Genomic DNA, 18,616 nt, shown 5'->3' on the forward strand with positions numbered 1-18,616 from the left:
TTTTTTTTTTTTTTTTTGAGACGGAGTCTCGCTCTGTCCCCCAGGCTGGAGTGCAGTGGCGCGGTCTCGGCTCACTGCAAGCTCTGCCTCTCGGGATCATGCCATCATGCCATTCTCCTGCCTCAGCCTCCTGAGTAGCTGGGACTACAGGCGCCCGCCACTGCGCCCAGCTAATTTTTTTTGTATTTTTAGTAGAGACGAGGTTTCACCGTGGTCTCGATCTCCTGACCTTGTGATCTGCCCGCCTCGGCCTCCCAAAGTGCTGGGATTACAGGCGTGAGCCACCGCGCCCGGCCAGGATTTTCTTTTCTATCCCACTGTCAAGCTGCACATTTTCCAAACTTTTATGCTGTTTCCCTTTTAAAACTGAATGCCTTTAACAGCACCCAAGTCACCTCCTGAATGCTTTGCTGCTTAGAAATTTCTTCTGCCAGATACCCTAAATCATCTCTCTCAAGTTCAAAGTTCCCCAAATCTCGAAGGCAGAGGCAAAATGCTGCCATTCTCTTTGCTATTGCTAAAACATAACAAGAGTCACCCTTGCTCCAGTTCCCAACAAGTTCCTCATCTTCATCTGAGACCACCTCAGCCTTGATTTCATTGTCCATATCATTATCAGCATTTTGGTCAAAGCCATTCAACAAGTCTCTAGGGAGTTCCAAACTTTCCCACATTTTCCTGTCTTCTCCTGAGCCCTCCAAACTGTTCCAACCCCTGCCTGCTAGCTAGTTCCAAAGTTGCTTCCACATTTTCGGGTATCTACAGCAGCACCCCACTCCTGGTACCAATTTACTGTATTAGTCCATTTTCACGCAGCTAATAAAGACATACCCAAGACTGGACAATTTACAAAAGAAAGAGGTTTAATGGATGTTCAACATGGCTGGGGAGGCCTCACAATCATGGTGGAAGGCAAGGAGGAGCAAGTCATATCTTATGTGGATGGCGGCAGGCAAAGAGAGAAAGCTTGTGCAGGGAAATCCTCTTTTTAAAACCATCAGATCTTGTGAGACTTATTCCCTATCACAAGAACAGCATGGGAAAGACCTGCCCCCATGATTCAACTACCTCCCACTGAGTACCTCCCACAACACATGGGAATTCAAGAGGAGATGTGGGTGGGGACACAGTCAAACCATATCAGCATTTAACCAAGGAAGTTATGAACTTATGTCTACATAAAAACCTGTACACAGATGTTTATAGCACCTTTATTCATAACTGCCAAAACCTGGAAGCAACCAAGATGTCCTTAAGTGAATGAATTAACATATTGTGGTATATTCAGACAATGGAATATTATTTAGTGCTAACAAGAAATGAACTATCAATCCCTTAAAGATATAAAGGAAACATACATGCAAATAATTAAGTGAAAGAAGCCATCTGAAAGGCTACATACTGCAGGATTCCAACTGTATGACATTCTGGAATAGGCAAAGCAATGACAATAGTAAAAAGATCAGTGGTTGCTAGAGGCTAGGGGGAGGAAAGGAAAGACAGAGTGCATACAGAATCTTTAGGGCAGTGAAAATACTCTATATCATGTGGATACATGTCACTATGTATTTGTCCAAACCTACACAGGGAACACAAATGTAAACTATGGACTTCAGGTGATTATGATGTGCCAACACAGGTTTATCAACTGTACCAAATGTGCCCTCTGCTGAGGGATGTTGATAATGGGGAAGGCTGTGTGTGTGTGGGCACAGGAGGTATACAGGAAATCTCTGTACCTTCTTAATTTTGCTGTAAGCCTAAAACTGCTCTAAAAAATTAGTCTTAAAAACAAACAAAAAAGACTCATGAGTATTCAAAAGAATTAGAAGCAGGGTCTCAAAGAAATATATGCCTACTCATGTTCACAGTAGCATTATTCACAATAGCTAAAATGTGGAAGCAATGCAAGTGTCCATCGACAGATTAATAGATAAATAAAATGTGGTATATACATATAATGAAGTATTACTCAACCTTAAAAAGGAAGAAAATTCTGATCCGTGCTACAACATGAATCACGATGACATTATGCTAAGTGAAATAAGCCAGTCACAAAATGACAGATATGGTATAATTCTACTTATATGAGGTACCTAGGTAGTTAAACTCACACAGAAAGTAAGTAGCATAATGGTTGCCAAAGGCTAGAGGGAGGGGAGAATTAGTAGTTAACTGTTGAATGGGTATAGAGCAAGGGTATCCAATATTTTGGCTTCCCTGGGCCACATTGGAAGAATTGTCTTGAGCCACACATACAATATACTAACACTAATGATAGCTGATGAGCTAAAAAAAAAAAAAAAAAAAGGCAAAAAAACTCATAGTTTTAAGAAAGTTTACAAATTTGTGTTGGGCTGCATTCAAAGCTGTCCTGGGCCACATGCAGCCCACAGGTTGGACAGGCTTGGTATAGGGTTTTGATTGTGCAAAATGAAAAGAGTTATGCAGATGGACAGTGGTGATAGTTGCACAATGTGAATATACCACTGAAATGTACATCTGAAAAATATTAAAATAGTAGATATAACGTACTTCACCAAAATAGAAAAATAAAAAAAAAAATTCACTTTCTTAATCTTGTCTGTCAGAAAAAGAATATGTACTAGCATTGGCTTGTATGTGCCTATAAGCCTTCTGGAGCAACATAATACATAAGAAACTAACCCAGGCTGTTAAGGGGCGTAGAAGCTGGGCACATGGGAAAAGATGGGAGCATGACTTCACTGTATACTCCTCTCTAGGTTCTGAACTTGTAAATAAATGATCTATTCAAAAATCTTAAACAAATGAAACACTCCCCTGGATGCCACACCCCTATCAGGCTACCACCTCTACTGCTCTGTGTCCTTCTTCATAACATACTTCCTGGTATGGTCTATTTCTTCAGCTCCCATTCATTTCAATCTACCACAATCTAGTGTCCAACCCCTTAGGCCATGAAAAGTGCTGGTTCTTTTTCCAGCTAATCAATCACTCCCACTCTGCCAAATCCAATATGCACTTCTATGAGTTCATCTTGTAAGAATTCCACACGCTTGACTCTTCCCTCCTGGAAACCCAACTCCTCTGTGCTGTGCTGCCACCTTCTCCTGGTCTTTTCCCTCTCCACCAGCTGTCATGGCTCCTCCCTCTGCCAGACCTCTGAACATGGCAGGACCTAGAGCTCAGATGTTAGCCCTCTTCTCTTTGCCCCTGCTTTAGATGTCACCTCCAGGCTTCAATCTCCCAAATGTGCATCTCTCGCTTGATCTACTCACTGAGGTCTAGAACTGCCTACAGAGCATCGCAGACTTACCCAAACAGAACACGGTGACCCATCCTCATGCCTGTTCCTCCCGAGTCTTCCCATCTCAGTACATGGTACCACTGTCAACTCAGCTGCTTAATTCAAACCCAACAAGGCAGCTTCCATTCCGCCACTTCTCTCATCCCCCATATCCAACCAAAGCACCAAGTCCCGCCAGCTCATCTTATAAAACTGTCCTAAACCTGCCACTTCTTTTCACCTTTATTACCAATACCCCTGTCCAAGCCCCTATGTGAGTTTGCCTTGACTACTGCAGCAACATCCTAATTGCTGGTCCTGTTGCTTCCATTTCTGACCTTCTATAATTCATCCTCCTCCCAGAAGCAAAATCATTCTGTTAAATGTCCTGTCAGTCCCCTGGTGGTGGTGGTGGGGTCTGTAAGAAGCTTTGAATGGCCTTCTAATACTTTTACAAGATCTAAATTAGCCTGTGGCCTGTAAGACCCTGCATGTTCTGGCTCTGAAATCTCAGTTTATATCACAGTCTTGCTTCCCTACTTGCTAGGCCCCAACCATAATGACCTTTCTCAGTTCCCAGCACTTTCTCACGTCATAGCCTTTGCACCTACTGTTTCCACTGCCTCCTCCCCTGATCCAGCTCCATCTCATCCTTCCTGTTTTAGCATACATATTACCCCTCAAAGAGAACATCTCCAAATGCCTCCTCTAAAATGCTTCCTCTGCCTCTACCCACCCACTCCACCACACTGCCTACCTTACTGCTACCAGAACACTCATCACCATCAACAGTCATCTTATTTATATTTATGACCCGTCTCCCCAGTTAGTATCTACCCTACTTGAGAGTAAGACTTGTGTCTACCTTACTGACATTGCAGGTGCTATGCTCGCCACAGTGCCTGTCTCAGGAACAGGCTCTCAGTTCAAATTTGTTCACTCAGTCAATAAGGATTAACTAACGAATGAACCAATGACCTTCCAAAGCACTGGCCGGGCTTATCCAGGTCAGCCAGAGGCCCTAATCCAAGCAGGACTAAGGTGGTTTGCACTGGATTTGCACTGGTTTGCACATGTTTCTCCATCATTGTAAAATAATAATAACACATTGCTTTGGAAAAATACAAAGAAACTTGAAGTATTCAAACAATATCCTTGAGCCAACAACACGCCTCAACATTTCAAGGCATATACACACGTGCATGCATACACACACACACACACACACACACACAATTTTTGGAGGCGAGGGAGGAAAAGATGGAGAACAAAAACACACATTTGGTGAGCCTCATACAATTTTTTTTTTTTTTTTTTGAGACAGAGTTTCAGTCTTGTTGCCCAGGCTGGAGTGTAATGGCATGATCTCGGCTCACTGCTACCTCCGTCTCCCGGGTTCAAGCGATTCTCCTGCCTCAGCCTCCCAAGTAGCTGGGATTACAGGTGCATGCCAACATGCCCAGCAAATTTTTGTATTTTTAGTAGAGACAGGGTTTCACTATATGGGCCAGGCTGGTCTCGAACTCCTGACCTCACGTGATCCACCTGCCTCAGCCTCCCAAAGTGCTGGGATTACAGGCGTGAGCCACCATGCCCAGTCTCTTTGCTTTTTTTAGAGATGGGGTCTCACTCTGTCACCCCAGCTGGAGTGCAATGGCGTGAGTACAGCTCACTGCAGCCTCAAACTCCTGGGCAATCAAGCCATCTGCCTGCCTCAGGCTCACAAAGCTCTGGGATTACAGGAGTCAGGAACAGTGCCCAGCCTTGTAAAATTTTTAAGGCAAGGCACATCATTCACTCCAGTCGATAATTCCCCAAAATATTTTGGCTAAAGGCTATGTGCAGTGGCTCACGTCTGTAATCCGAGCATTCTGGGAGGCAAAGGCGGACGGATCACTTGAGGCCAGGAGTTTGAGACCAGCCTGGTCAACACGGTGAAACCTCGTCTCTATAAAAATTAGCCAGGCATGGTGGTCCATGCCTATAATGCCAGCTACTCAGGAGGCTGAGGCAGGAGAATTGCTTGAACTCAGGAGGTAGAAGGTACAGTAAGCCAGACTGCACCACTGCACTCCAGCCTGGGCAATGAAGGAAGATCCTGTCTCCAGAAAAAAAAAAAAAAATTTTTTTTTTTTTTTTTTTTGGCTAAAATCGAAGGAGTCCCAAGGTAGGCCTAGATTACAACAGAGTAAACCTAGTAGTGTTCAGAAAAGGTTAGATTATTCACCAAAGAAATAAAATGAAAGTTTCAAAATTTAAAACACAGGAATGTAAATAGTTCCAGTAAATAAAAAGAAGCCCCTAAAATTCCTTCTATTCTGCCAGAGCAGAGTAAGACCAACAAGGTCATATACCCAACACACACGCTCTAGCTGTTCCTTCCCTCCTAATTCCTAGTGATCCTCTTAAAGCAGCTAGCAGGCCTTACCATTGCATTGAGCTGGGAGTTGCTGGCCTGTGTAATGCCAAGAATGTTGGTGGTGTGCATCACTTCAACCGAAAAACTTGGCAGCCAGCTCGCAATCCGAGACCCTGAAACAAACAAGAATCCAGCATAAATTTCAGAGCCCTGACTCTTTCCCCCATCATCTGCTCTCACAGCAGCCACTGTAATGGCTGGTGTTCACTGAGGGCTTCCTATATGGCAGGCCTCTCATGCCAAGTGTTCCACGTGGACTAGCTCATTTAATCCTCACTACATCCCACATGGTACCTCCTATTATCATTCTCATAGTATCCTTCTCAAAGATACAGCACTAATACCCTTGGTCTTTGGTCTCTGAGGCACTTAGAAGTTAGCAGACTTGTCCAAGATCACACAGTTTAACTATGATGGCTAAGATGTGAAGCCAGACAGGCAAGCTCTAGAACCCTTCACTGCTGAGCAATCCTGCTTTCCAGCGGGGCTGGATGCAGCCCAGCCCAGAACCCTCACACGCTCAGCCTGGGAGATGAAGAAGCTTTTCAAGGCTCTAAGCTTCTATAACACATGAGCTTTGGCTCCTCTCTTTCACGAGCTACACAAATGACTATTCATTTGGAGGCATTTTCACATTTACTTTCAGGAAGTATTTTTTCTTTAATCTTAAAAGCCTTGGTTTTCTGATTCAAAATTCTTTTTAAATAGTGCTATTCTACAACACAGGCTTGTAGACTAACAGCACCAAAAAGTCTGCTACTTCTGTTATTTCCCGAAGAAAACAGGAGCCCAAGATACAACAGCACCAAGAATAGGCTGTAAAACAACCCAATATCAAGCTACACGTTTAAGGCTGCTTTTCATTCCTTCACAAAGAAACCCTGATGCATGGAATAGAAAATCAAGTGTGGCCAGGCGCAGTGGCTCACACTTGTAATCCCAACACTTGCGGGAGGCTGAGGCAGACAAATCACAAGGTCAGGAGATCGAGACCATCCTGGCCAGAATGGTAAAACCCCGTCTCTACTAAAAATACAAAAATTAGCCAGGCATGGTGGCACGTGCCTGTAATCCCGGCTACTTGGGAGGCTGAGGCAGGAGAATCGCTTGAACCAGGGAATCGGAGGTTGCAGTGAGCTGAGATCACGCCACTGCACTCCAGCCTGGAGACAGGGTAAGACTCCGTCTCAAAAAAAAAAAAAGAAAGAAAGAAATCAAGTGGAATGGCCATCTCAAAGGTCTTGAGATGGGTACAAACAAAATGTACCCATTTAAGAAATGGATACTTATTTCATGTACTAACTAGGGAGAAATAAAGTTGAGTTTATCTATTTAGACTAAATTTTTAGTAGTCATAATTCATAAAATAATGGATTGGATAGCCAGGTCTCATCTCCAATATTGCTAGTATATTTCAGAAGTTTTACCTGGAAGAGCCCTTCATTCACAGCCACCAAACCAGGCCCCCTAAACCCCTCTAACATTCTGGGACTAGCCAGCCAAGTAGCCCCACCTACTCTTCTGGAAGATATGACTCTACTCCCTCTGGTCCTTTCTTTGAGGGATTTCACCAACATGACACCATCCCCACTGTACCCCATTCTTGAAACTCTAATTGGGGATGTGACTAGCACTACTGCTAACAAAATTCCAGGGATGCTTGTGTTATAGTAATAATTATAAACATGAACTCACAGAATTTAGCGGTACTGGACTGTTGAAAATCAACAGCAGCTTAATGTGAATTAAGGAAGGATGATCAACCAGACCCTGATACGTCACAGTCCTAGAATTTTAAGTGTGGTTTTCATTACAACTCCTTTTAACACTGCTGGGAAGCAGAATATTTATATTTTATGGACAAAGCAACAGGGTTCCAGCTCTGATTCTGCCTGTGGTACTCACTAGAAAGGCTTCTCAATGATCCTTCGTTATATGCTTAAATGCTACACAAATGCAATACATTATTAGCAAAGGTTAACTATTGAGCTAATTAAGTGTGCTCCTTGAAGGCATGGTTGATTCAGTTTTACTTCTCCACCCTCCTGCCCCACCCTGCCCATACTGACATGGAATTGGGCAAAATGCCTGGCACCCCTCTGTTTGTTCTATCTCTATCCATCCATCTATCCATCCATCCCACTTAAATGCTTTCAATTAAAATTGAAATACAGTCAGTGCATAGCTTAACAACAGGGACACGTTCTGAGAAATGTGTTGTTAGGTGATTTCCTCGTTGTGCAAACATCATAGAGTGTATTTACATAAACCTAGATGATATAACTTACTATACGCCCAGGCTATACGATATAGTCTATTGCTCTAGGCTACAATCCTGTACAGCATGTTACTGTACTGGAGGCAGTTGTAACACAGTGCTAAGTATTTGTGTATCTAAACATATCTAATAGAAAACATGTAGTAAAAATATGGTACAAAAAAATACAATAAAGTACACCTGCATAGGGCACTTACCAGGAATGAAGCTTGCAGGATTAAGGCTGCTCTAGGTGAGTCAGTGAGTGGTGAAATGTGAAGACCTAGGACATTACTGTGTGCTCCTGTAGACTTTATAAACACCGTACACTTAGGCTACACTAAATTCATGACAAAATGTTTCTTTCTTCAATAAATTAAATTTAGCTTACTATAAGTTTTTTACTTCATAAACTTAATTTTTTTTTAACTTTTTGACTCTTGTAGTAACACTCAGCTTAAAATCCAAACACCCTGTACAGCTGTTAAAATATTTTCTTTTTTATTCTGCAAGAGTTTTCTATTTCTAAAAGTTTTAATTTTACTTTTAAATTTTTTTGGCTAAAAACTAAGATACAAACACACACACTAGCCTAAGCCTACACAGGTCAGAAGTATCAGTATCACCGTGGTCCACCTCCACCTCTTGTACCACTGGAACGTCTTCAGGGGCAGTAACACGCATGGAGCTGTCATCTTCTAGAATAACAATACCTTATTCTGGAACCTCCTGAAGGACCTGCCTGAGGCTGTTTTACAGTAAATTTTTTTTGTATGTAAGTATGAGTACACTTTAAAATAATGATAAAAATTGTAGTAAATACTAGGCCACAGGAATTTTTTAGGTCCATTATCATCTTATGGGACCACTACTGTATATGCGGTTTGTCATGGACTGAAATGTCGTTATGGGGCACATGACTGTATAATATTAAACTGGTCTGTACAGGGCAATTTATAATTAAAATAGTATCTGCCTAGGGGAGAACATCCCTTAGGTATAGTTTTAGAGGTTGAAACCAACTAACCATCGAAATGGAAGAAGTGATTGTGTTGGTTTAAGCGAGGTCTCCCTTCGGCTGCTGCTACAGGAACCAAATTCTCATCCAAATTCTCTCCTTGATGGTCTTCCCTGACACGATTATTGTCGGCAATATTAAGAGACATTCTGCATGTTGGACAGGAGGTGTCTTGTTCTAGCCAGGAACGAAGACAGGAGCTACCAAAAAGTCCAAAAGAACATACATCAGCATCCTTGATTGTTCCTTAGCATACTTTGTGAGAATTCACCCAGAAGTACTCTGGATCTATCAAATGTGCTCCAATTTGATTTTCTCTCCACCACTAGTAAGATTTAAGTGTTGAGAAGCATTTACGGACATTACCTCTTTGCCGTACTTCACTTTAATACACTTCCAGCGTGTCCTGCTGGGAACATGAATCCTTTACCATATGAAGTCATCTACCAAGCTCCTGGTTGCGACCCCTTTTCAGTGGGACTTCCTAGCATGGTTCACCATCTTCTCATCCAACTCTATTTGGCTACTTCAAAATCCATGTGGCTGAATCATCCAACACCCTGGCCTCTCATATCCTTGAGTCCTCCACTCTGACGCTCACGTCTTTCACTCTGCTTTAGCTACCACTAGCACAGTCATAGCCTTGGCCTTGTCTTCAAAATCTTGATGTCAAAAATCTCACTCATTCACTCAAGCTCCTCTCCTTCCAACTCACTTATCTGGCACCAAACTTGCTAAGACCTCCCATCTGCTTTTTCCTCAAGCATGACAGCCCTACAGGCCCTTACCTCCCTGTTCCCCTGGCTCACCTGTAACCTCTCCTCTCCATTCACCACCTCAACCTCCTCCACCCTCTTCTCTTTGCATGCTGCTTTCCCAACAAGGCTGAAGCTTCTTTTGCCCTCTCTTGGGAGATGATAATGCCTTAATTATGGTAGACACTCAGTAAATACTTGAGGTGTCCATTAAAGGAAAGGATACTAGAGTAAGAAGCAGAAAATGTGCGATCAGTCCCAATTCTCCCTCTAACTAGCTGTGTGATCCAGGCAAACCCTTCAGCCTCTCTTGACTAGTCCTCTCCACTAAAGAATGAGACGGCTGGATGAATTAATCTCCAAGGTCCCTCCCATTTTATGAGAATTTGTTATTTTTCTCTAAGGGCGCAAGTAGGCACTCAATAAAAATGCTGTATCTTCTTTTAAATATCTATGAACATGTGTAGATATAAAGTTATAAAGGAAAACCTCACCATAATACGATAATCCTCAGAGTCTCCAGCAACCAAATGGTACATAAGTAACAGGAGTTTCCTAGAGGCCAAGATGGAGCTACTTCTTACTCACTCCGTGTCATGAGAGTGTGTGACAGTCGTGTTCCAAAATAATGTCATCTGTCTGTATGTATATACCCAACTCTATTGTATTTTGCAATAATTAAATACCTATAATTTGTCTGTGATAATTTAGTCAAATAAGTGATTTTTTTAAGTCCACTTCTCCTAGTGACACCCTGAAATCACACCACTAGTAGAATAACATTAGCCTTGCGGGGGATTACAAAAGTATGCAAGATCCTTGCCTTCCAATAACGCTACACTGTGACATACTTTTTATAAGAAAATCTAAATTTATTTCACGGAGTGCAAAATCCTCCCACATTAAATATAACAGCCTAAAAACTCCAAGGTGAGTACAACTAGTTAGACATAGTTTTCTGTTTTTAAAAAAAATGCTAGAGTTCCTTAACTGAGAGAAATCAAACTTTAGAGAGAAAACGGATCTATTCACTGGACTCTGAAATGTTGCAAAAATATCCTCTATAGCAACAAATTATCTAGCTATTGTGTCTGCAAGAATATAGGCATTACCTTTATCACAAATTAAAATGAATTTGCCTTAGATTCTCAGCACACAATCATTCCCAAAGCTACAAAGTAAAGCCAACCAAGAGCACATCCTAACAACCATTCGTTCACTCAACCTGAGGCAGATAAGTGTTTTAAAATTAAATCCTAACTCTTAAGCAACCACTGAGTAAAGAAGGAATCACTTGGGAAATGAGACACTTTGAGACAAATGAAAACAAAACCACAACATATCCAAACTTATGAGATGCAGCGGAAGCAATGCTCAGAGGCCAATTTGTAGCAGAAAATGCCTAAAAAGAAGAAAGCTCTCACGTCAAAAACCTAACTTTATGCCTATAGAACCAGAAAAATAGCAAACTAAACCCAAAGCCAACAGAGGTATCTAGAGTAACTCATAGAGACAAAATATAGAATGGTGGTTGCCAAGGGCTTCGGGAGAAACAGAGAGGGACTTGCTGTATACTGGAGACAATTTCAGTTTCATAAGATGAAAAAGTTCTGGAGATAGATGGTGATGAAGGCTGTACAACAATATGGCTGTACTCCATGCCACCAGACCATATACTTAAAAATAGCTAATGGTAAATTTTTTGTTATATTTTACCAGAATAAAAAAACTATATTTAAGAATTATTACTAAAAAACAAAACAAAATTCACCATAATGAGATAACACTTCACACCCACAAGAATGGCTATAATAACAAAAATAGAAAATGACAAGTGTTGGCAAGATTTATGAAGAAATTAGACCCCTCAGGTATTGTTGGTGGGAATATCAAGTGATACAGCTGCTGTAGAAAACAGTTTGGCATTTCCTCAAAAGTTAAACAGAATTATCACGTGATCCAGAAATTCCACTCCTAGGCATATACCCAAAAGAAATGGGAACAAGTCCTCAAACAGATACTTCTCACAAGCACATGTTCCTACCAGCATTATTCACAACAGTCAAAATGTGGAAACAACCCAAATGTCCACTAATGGATGAATGGATAAACTAATTGTTTAATTTATAAAATTACTTAAATTCACCCATAAAAAGTAATGAAGTACTGATACATGCTACAACTTGGATGACCTCAAAAAATACTAAGCAAAAGACGTCAGTCACAAAAAGTCACGTTATATGATTCCTTTATATGAAATGTCCAGAATAGGTAAATCCATAGAGACAGAAAGTGGATTAGTGGTTGCCAGGCGATGGAGAAGGAAGGAATGAAGAGTGCTTACTTAGTGACTATGAGGTGCTATTGTGGAGTGATAAAAAGGTTTTGAAACTAGCGAGAAGGGTGGTTGCATAACATTGTGAACACATTAGCCACTGAACTGTACATTTTTAAATGATTAAATGTATATTATCTGAATTTTGCCTCAAAGAAATTAAATCATAAAATTAATCTAACCATATGCTTGAAGATACTATTTCTGAGCTAAAATAGAGTTATTCTGAGTTTATTCTTCTCAACTAGCCTCCAAGCTCCTTAGGGGCTAACTGAAATAATTTTGAGAAATGTATGCAAATTCCCTGGTCTTCCCAACCTCAACGAATGTGCACTGCTCTACACCCAACTGTCCAACCCGCACAACTAGGGAAACCCTGGCACCTCTTTCATTCCTCACTTTCCCTCGGCCGGTCTAGCACCACATCCTTCCTGATCCCCTCAAATCTGTCTTCTCACTAACTCTACTTCTACCACCAGAGTCCAAGTTACAATTTTTTTTTTTTTTTTTTTGAGACAGATTTTCGTTCTTGTTGCCCAGGCTGGAGTACAATGGCGTGACCTCAGCTTACTGCAACCTCCACCTCCCAGGTTGAAGCAATTCTCCTGCCTCAGCCTCCCAAGTAGCTGGGATTACAGGCACCCGCCACCACACCCAGCTAATTTTTTTGTATTTTTAGTACAGGTGGGGTTTCACCATGTTGGTCAGGCTGGTTTCAAACTCCTGACCTTGGGTGATCCACCTGCCTCAGTGTCCCAAAGTGCTGGGATTACCCCTGAACCACTGCAGCCATTACTAACCAATCCCCCTGGATCTTTTCAAACAACAAATCTTACCCGCCAATCCTTACTTAATGTTCAACAGCATCTCACCACTCCCAATGGTCCTCCAGACCCTGCCTATGTGTCTTCTGCCTCAGCAGACACCCCTGTCCTTTACTCTCTGGGATCGGCCACACAGCTTCTCTTTTAGTCTCTTCCATTTCTTCCTGCTGCACAGATGCACCCTCTCTCTCAAGTACCTAGTACCACCTGATCCCTCCTTTTGTTCACTTAACTCCTACTTATCCTCAAGAGTCAATTCCTTCAAGTTTGAGTTGGATTTTTTCATTACAAGCTCTCAAGAACCATGTTCCTTTGCTTTAAAGCACTCATCTCATTGATACTTTAAAATTCATAAATATGCCTGGTTCATTCACGTCTGAATCCTCCATTCGACTGTATGCTACAGGAAAGCAATGACCACACTAGTCATTTTCATTTTATCCCCAGAGCCTAACACAGCACTCAGCACATAAAAAAAAAAAAATCTGTCAACAATGTGTTGAGTTACTGAGACTCTACTCTAGCTCCAAAACTCTATATGAAAAGAAGAAGAAAACCCTTTGAGACTCTAAAATAAAGAAAGGAAGATTAAAAATGCAAAGATCAGAACTTTCCCAATATGCAAAATTGAAAACACATGCAAAAGGCCAAAAGATACCTCAAGGTCCATCAACATCAAAACATCCAACTTATACACGCAGTCATTTATGTGAGACAGACAGAGTCCCAGTGACATCTTAGATCTACTTCCATCTGGAAGGATTACAGAAGAGACTATTTGTAATCCTTGATAACAGACACAGCTCTTCTGTGCTGTTTAGTGGTCCTGGTCTACTCCCCATCTCAATCCACTTCTCTGGTGAGATTTTAGGCTTCTTTTGGGCATATACAAAATGCAAAATTATATATTCTCTCTCTCCCAGTTAGATAATAAGCTGTCTGAAAATAAGGACTCCCCGCTAATCCTTTCTTTTAAATCTTACAGACATATTTGCTGTACTTCAGAGCTAAAATGGAGAAGAAATATGAAGACAGCTACCATACCCAGAAATTAAGATGGCAAACTATGGGTGGGAAACAGTCCTATGATGTAGGGAAGAGGCTAAGGAACAAAGAAGGACACCCAAGAGCTTCCCAGAACACGCAGTGCCAGCAGCAAGGCCAGGCTGAGGTAATGTCCCCACTCCTCCACTAGGATGAGTCTCAAGCCTGGGTACAAAAAGCACCCACACACCCTGGACAGAACACCCGTCCCACATGGCCCTTCACAAAGCTCCTACTTGTGGAAAAGATGTCCGCAGGGCAGTTTTCGCGCAGCCTGCATGGAGTCCCAACAGATGGCACAGTCGTCATTGTTGACAGCCAGCTCCTCTGGAGTTGCAACTGCAAACCTGTGGAAACAAAACAAGCCCAGCAGGAACCTCGGTCAGTTCCACACACACACTAAACACCACTTGACAGACTGCACTTGTATCACAGCACAGTTACAGAGAAAGCGTGTTCAGCAAAACATTCTTGATAATCAAAAACATAATTTACCTTCAAAGCCCATTAAAAAGTGAGTGAGAAACTTATGCACAGGAACTTTGTCTAAATAATGGCTGCTAGGCCAAGTGCGGTGGCTCATACCTGTAATCCTAGCACTTTGGGAGGCCGAGGCAGGAGGATCATGAGGTCAGGAGTTCAAGACCAGCCTAACCAACATGGTGAAACCTCGTCTCTACTAAAAACGCAAAAATTCGCCAGGTGTGGTGGCGGGCGTCTGTAATCCCAGCTACTCAGGAGGCTGAGGCAGGATAATCGCTTCAACCCAGGAGGCGGAGGTTGCAGTGAGCCGAGATTGCGCCACTGCATTCCAGCCTGGTGACAGCGCGAGACGACGTCTCCAAAATAGTAATAATAACAATGACTTCTGTTAGTGAAGATCTCGGAGAACACATCCAGACAAATCAGAGAAGTAAGGCCCCCAGAGATCCAATCTGTGTCCCTGGCCACAAAGAAGTGATCCAGGCTGTCCCCCTGGGCACAAAGAGGATACCCATTAATCTTGCACCTCCAGGCGTGGTTTAGCCTTAGCTTGGCAAAAGAGTGCCTCCTTCAATGAGGTTAAGTATGTGTGTGTAAACATGCACATGCAGAGAATAACTGAGACCCACTTTCAGGAAATGAGCAGGGCAGAAGCCCAATGAAGCGTCTATTTGATAATAATGACAATAAAATCATGACGAATAAGAGCCTAATACTGAGCACTATGTGCCCAGTACCATTCTAAATACATGAATTATCTCACCAAATTCTCCCAAAAGTTCAGGCAGAAGGTTCTGTTTTCATCCCTAATTTAGAGATGAAGTAAACTGCCCCAAATCACCCAGCACCTAAGCGGGGATTCACACCTGGGCAGTCTGACTCCAGAGCCTCTCCTCTCCACCACTCTGTTAGCAGTTTACAAACATACATTCTGACATACTCTGGAATCTGTTGTTATTAAAAAGCTAAAATGAGTAAACTTAGGCAACATCAACTTGTGCTTCCTCACCTGGCCTCCATGTTCCCAACCACACGCAGATAGTTCTTGTGCCGACGAATTCGACGCTGCACCTCATGAAATAGGTAACGAAGCTGCATAAAGATGACCAGGCTAGCCATGGATAACCAGATGTTGCCAAATAACTTAGAAAGAAACAGAATAAAATACACGGTAAAAGTGAACGTGAACTTGCTAGTGATGAAGGCTCAGTATGCAGCAGAAGCTCTTCACTGTTGGTGATGGTGAACTGCAATATTTTTCAGAAAGGAAATACACAGATGTATCTCATTACTCTAAACAAGGCACATCCTCATCTGCCCAGGTGCTCCACTGCCAGTCATCTTTCCTGAGAAGCTCATCAGAAATGGAAAAGCTTTATGCAAAAAGATGTCTATCCATGAAATTATAAAAGAGAAAATATGAAAATGAACAAAATGCCCAGCAGAAGAACAGTTAGGTTGTAAACTCATATAATGTAAAATTATATACTCATTAATTACATTTATTTATACTATACAACTACATATTACACTATTATATTTGTATATATAACAGTTCTGAAGGTCAATTATGGGAAGACAGTATTAGATAAATAAAAAAAGCAAGATATAACTATCTTTATCAAACTAATACATGATAAAAAATATGTAAAAACGTGAAATAGCAAATAACCGAATATAATCTAAATAACCCACTGTGAGATGTGGCTTATTAAATCATGGTACAGCTATCTGAAGACATTTTTATCCTGAAAGTATTAAAATGGCTTAGAAGAACTGATGCTAGCATAGGAAAATGTTCATAATACATTAGTTTTTTTTTAAAACTATATGTCTATATGTCTAAAATATGATCTCAATTTATGAAGGTATGTACTCAAATACATAAAAAGAAGCAGTTAAACACAACAAAATCTTCAGGAAACAAGCATGAGGAAAAAAATTAAAATTTAAAAAAAGAAGACAAAAAAATCTTAACAGTTATCTTTGGCCATTTGTCCCCTTTTGGGGGGGGGGGGGGTTTTTTTTTTTTTTGAGATGGAGTCTCACCCTGTCGCCCAGGCTAGAGTGCAGTGGTGCGATCTCAGCTCTCTGCAACCTTCATCTCCCAGGTTCAAGCAATTCTCTGCCTCAGCCTCCCCAGTAGCTGGGATTATAGGCGTGAGCCACCACGTCCGGCCGAGCCTCTTTTTTTAAAAAAAAGAATTACAGCTTTCTTTAAAAGTATGTTTTCAAAGTTTCTTTCAAAAGCAGACTTAGAAATGTGCCCTGTCTAGCCCAATAATTTTTAAATGCTACTTACTAGCTTATAATTTAAATAAACTGCCCACCAACTATATTAATTCTTTACCATTATTAGATCACTGAAAGGCCAACCAACGAAGCAGATCTATGACACTGTAAATTCTAATATATCAAAGTAAAATGTAAACAATGATGGTAGTAGGAATGTAGGAATTAAGTATAAAGACTTTTTTTAATTACAAAGATGGAAAATGTATGAATCCATGAAGTAGCTAACACTGCAGGAATTCCCATTTCCACCTACAAAGTAACTGCTAAATATTTAAAGCCATAGAAACTGGGGAAAGGCAGCTTCTTAGTTTCATGCTAAAAGAATAATCTATTGACTTGGTCAGCAGAGTTAACTAAGTCTCCCAGGACAACAAACACCTCCTGAGTTAGGCACCAGCCAAAGCAATTCCACGGCACTGCCTTATACCCAGTGGCAAAAAGAGGGAGGGTTTGCAGCCACATTCATTTTTAGTCTTTTAAGTAGTCCATCTGCATCTTATTCCTAAAGTTTCATTTTTTTTTTTTTTTCCAGGGGAAAGCGCGAACGCAGTCCCCACTACCACAAATTATGCAGTCGAGTTTCCCACATTTGGGGAGATCGCAGGGGTCAGCACATCCGGAGTGCAATGGATAAGCCTCACCCTGGGAAAACCACCTTCATGATCATGATATGTCTCCTGCCAGGTAAGTATAAAAGTTTCATTTTTTAATGAAGAAACATTACTGTTCCTGATTCTGAAAGGCTTGCCCTCTGTTAGAGCTTCTTCTGAGGAAACTTACCAACATGTGAATATGGTGCATGAGGTCCAGGGACAGGAGAGTGAGCTCCATAACGAAGTCTGTGTAATAGACGTATGTCCCCTTTCCTTCCCACGTCCCTTCGTGGTTGAGGTCCCAGAGGTGAATTACGTATCTGTAATGAAGAGAGAAAACACCTTAGTAATTTACTGTTACAACTGAATTTGGTTTAACCATATTGTAATTTAGTCAGATTTTTATATATTTCATACTTGCTACATCTTAAAATCAACTGTATGAGTAGGCCTCAATCACCTCCCTCTCCAGTTTCACTCACCGTAAAATCACATGCGCAGTCCTCACTGTCACAAGAAGAGACTATAAAAAACGATATTTTCTTTTTAGTAAAATTTAGCGTTGCTCAGACCAAACTTATTTTTATAAAATGATAAAAGACAAACATTTCTCAGTTCAATTAAAAAGCAGATTGTTCAAGTTTACCCATTATTTTCTCTGCTTCAAAGTTCCATAAAATATTTTTATGACATAGAAACTCAACTTTTATTGAGGAAACGTCCTGTTAATAGGTGACAACCAATTACACCTATCCCCTGGGAATCCCCCTACAATCTTGAGGTTTATCCTGGTAGTTTGACCATCAATTCTATCTCACACAGCATTAAGTCACTATCACTGATTACTTAGAAGGGTGATGCTGTAACTCCAAGTATAGTTCAGGTACTGCTATCGTAGACATGAGGACCTGCTCTCTCCCTAGTGCTTTGTGCACTCCCTTTGTCCACCAGCAGAAAAAAGAATGAAAGCAATCAAAAGCAAAATAAGGCCAGCCACATTACACCTTTAATCCCAGCACTTTGGGAGACCAAGGCAGGAGGATTGCTCAAGCTCAGGAGTTCAAAACCAGCCTGGGCAACATGGTGAAATCCCATCTCTACAAAAAATACAAAATTAGATGGACATGGGGGAACGTGCCGGTAGTCCCAGTTACTTGGGAAGGTGAGGTGGGAGGATGGATTGAGCTTGGGAGCTGGAGGCTGCAGTAAGCAGAGATTACACCACAGCACTCCAGCTTAGGTGACAGAGCCAGACCCCAGACTCTGTCAAAAGCAAGAGAAGAGAAGAGAAGAGAAGAGAAGAGAAGAGAAGAGAAGAGAAGAGA

General features: G+C 41.5%; 1 protein-coding gene across 2 annotated transcripts in view; it reads right to left on the reverse strand.

Moving 5' to 3' along the window:
* Positions 1-18,616, reverse strand: part of AMFR (autocrine motility factor receptor) — a 62,682-nt gene that overhangs the window by 20,647 nt on the left and 23,419 nt on the right. For both annotated transcript variants that reach the window (XM_017878771.1, XM_017878772.1), the window contains exons 5-10: positions 17,774-17,814; positions 17,479-17,611; positions 15,413-15,546; positions 14,157-14,267; positions 8,972-9,162; positions 5,697-5,800 (exon numbers count right to left, since the gene is read on the reverse strand). In XM_017878771.1, coding sequence (XP_017734260.1) covers positions 5,697-5,800; positions 8,972-9,162; positions 14,157-14,267; positions 15,413-15,546; positions 17,479-17,611; positions 17,774-17,814 — 714 coding nt within the window. The remainder of the gene's footprint in view (positions 1-5,696; positions 5,801-8,971; positions 9,163-14,156; positions 14,268-15,412; positions 15,547-17,478; positions 17,612-17,773; positions 17,815-18,616) is intronic.

This window comes from Rhinopithecus bieti, unplaced genomic scaffold, assembly GCF_001698545.2.
Source record: "Rhinopithecus bieti isolate Rb0 unplaced genomic scaffold, ASM169854v2 scaffold_11161, whole genome shotgun sequence".
Lineage (NCBI taxonomy): Eukaryota > Metazoa > Chordata > Mammalia > Primates > Cercopithecidae > Rhinopithecus > Rhinopithecus bieti.